Source organism: Psammomys obesus, unplaced genomic scaffold (genome assembly GCF_907164565.1).
Source record: "Psammomys obesus unplaced genomic scaffold, mPsaObe1.curated_primary_1811, whole genome shotgun sequence".
In the NCBI taxonomy this organism is placed as follows: Eukaryota; Metazoa; Chordata; class Mammalia; order Rodentia; family Muridae; genus Psammomys; species Psammomys obesus.
Window position 1 is genome coordinate 2,099,647 of NW_026596176.1, and position 2,616 is coordinate 2,102,262.

A 2,616-nucleotide genomic window follows, 5' to 3' on the forward strand; every position below is an offset into this window, starting at 1 on the left:
GGGCCAAGGAGATGACTCCATGGTTATAAACCTCAAGGAGATCTTGAATAAGGATCCAACAACAATCCATGTAGGCATAGCAGCCTGCCTATAATTCAGAGAAAGAGGGTCCCAGAACAAACTGAATTGCAAGATTGCTTGTGTCTGCAAGCTCTGCTTTGATTTAGAGACCCTGTGCTGGTTTAAATGAGAACTGTCCCCCATAGGCTCTTATATTTGAATGTTTGGTTCCCAGTAAGGGAAACTGTCTTAGAAGAGTTAGGAGGTGTGGCCTACTTGGAGAAGGTGTGCCACAGAGAGGGTGGGCTTTGAGGTTTGAAAAGCCCACACCATTCCCAGTCAGCTCTCTCTGCCTTGAGCCCATAGGTCAGATGTAAGCTCCCGACTACAGTTACATCACCATGCTTGCTTGCCCACTGCCATGCTCCCTAATATGACTAACCCTCTGGAACCCTGGGTCCCCAAACTAAATACTTTCTCTTCTACTTGCCTTTGTCGGGGTGTCTTGTCATGGCAATAAAAAGTAACTAAGAAAGAATGAACAATAAGAAGGAATGATGTTGGACTTGTACTCATACTGGTAGACATGTACATATGGACCCAACCCCCCAAAAAACATACATTCATATACAAGTGAACCTGAATACACACATGAATGCAACTATGCCTTCACATACATATGCAAAGAAAAAAAAAACCAGAAACCCAAGTTGGCTTGTCACCTTCTGATTCCTATTATCAGTGGGCACATGGCTATCTATACTGAGCCGTAGCTATCAGTCATGGGGAAGGGGAGGAGAAAGGCCAGACCTCCCTCTTCATGTTTGGCTTTGTGACATTAATCAACTTGAGCCCTGAGGGAGCACCACCTCTTGTGACCACACCCAGCTCTTGCATTGTGAAGGCATGCCAGGTAGTGTGATCTCATAGATCTCATGGTGTACCTCTCTCACATTCTGTTCGTCCTGTTCCAGGCTGGGCCTCTTCTTCCTACACCCCTGAGGAAAGTTGTCATCTTCATCAGTTAGCCTCACTGAAACCACTTGCAAAGATGGATGTAAATGGTCCCAAGCGCTGGGAGCCTCACAAGTCACTTGATCTGAACTCTCACTCAACCCTGGTAAACAAGAATCTGCTACAAGAACCTTGTAACATGGTTGGTAGCAGGGTACCAACAAAGATGTGTGCCGTGGTTATCGACATGGGTACTGGCACATGTAAGATGGGCTTTGCTGGACAGTCTCGACCCACCTACATTGTGACCAGCCTCGTTGGCTGCCGCCCCAAGAAACAAACCACCACGGGGCAATCCAAAATGGAAACGTTTGTTGGTGAGGCAGCCCATGCTTGCCCAGACTTAACCCTGACGCAGCCAGTTCGTAATGGTATTGTGGTGGACTGGGAAGCAGCTGATCTCTTCTGGCGCCACATCCTGGAGAATGACCTCCGAGTGGCCACCCAGGACCATCCTCTGCTTTTCACCGACCCACCCTTCAACCCTGCCAGCAACCGTGAGAAGCTGATGGAAGTAGCTTTCGAGTCTCTGCACTCCCCTGCCATATATGTGGCATCCCAGTCCGTGCTGTCAGTCTATGCCAACGGGTGCGTTAATGGGCTGGTGGTAGACACTGGACATGGGGTCAGCTACACAGTGCCAGTCTTCCAAGGCTACAACCTACCCAATGGCATCCAGCGCCTGGACCTAGCTGGCCACTACTTGACTACCTTCTTGGCAGAGAAAATCTTTGGATCTAACTTCCCGCTCAAGAAGGAAGACATGGACACCATGGAGAGCATCAAGCACCATTACTGCTATGTGGTCTCAGATTTCAGTAAGGAGCAAGGGCGCCCGGATGACAAATTCCGGAGGTGCCTGAAGCTGCCGGATGGAAAGATGATCACAGTGGGGAAGGAACTCTTCCAGTGCCCTGAGCTACTATTCCATCCCCCAGAGACCTTGGGACCTCCATCCTTGGGTCTCCCCAGCATGGTGGAACAGAGCCTCTGCACTGTGCCCCAGGAGCTGCGGGCAGACATGGAGCAAAATGTGCTGCTGTGTGGAGGCTCCTCTCTGTTCACTGGATTCGAAAGTCGCTTCAAGGCTGAGCTGCAGCGCTGTCTTAGGCCGGAGGCGCATGTGGCTGTGGAAGCCCAGCCCAACAGGAACCTCTCGGTGTGGATTGGGGGGTCCATTCTGGCTTCGCTGTGTGTTTTCCAGTCCCGCTGGATCCTGCGTGAGCAATACGAGGAACAAGGTTCCGATATAGTGCACCGCAAATGCTCTTGATTCAGCATCGGGTGAGGGGTGTGGGAATAAAGCTTCCTTAGGGAGGTAGCTCTGTCCTGTCATGCTCCATTCTCCCCTGTCTCATTCACTGAAACCCACCCAAGAACCTCAGATACAAACTCACTTGCAGACCAAGGCTGCTGGTACTTGATGCTCACACATTCCAGTGTGAAATCTGACCTAAAGCATCTTCCCTAATCGGCTGTTCCTAGTTTTCTTAGTTGTCATTCTGACTGGGTTATGGTGGAAACAAAATGATTTGCATTACCTTTTTTGAGAAGTGTTGATTCATTAGCCCACTTACTGACTGGATCGCTTAATTTTTTTTT

General features: G+C 49.6%; 1 protein-coding gene across 1 annotated transcript; it reads left to right on the forward strand.

The window, feature by feature from the left end:
* Nucleotides 1-1,051: 1,051 nt before the first annotated feature.
* On the forward strand, nt 1,052-2,287 carry LOC129667858 (actin-like protein 9). Its single transcript, XM_055595555.1, has one exon. The coding sequence runs from the start codon at nt 1,052-1,054 to the stop codon at nt 2,285-2,287; it is 1,236 nt and encodes a 411-aa protein (XP_055451530.1).
* Nucleotides 2,288-2,616: the final 329 nt, after the last annotated feature.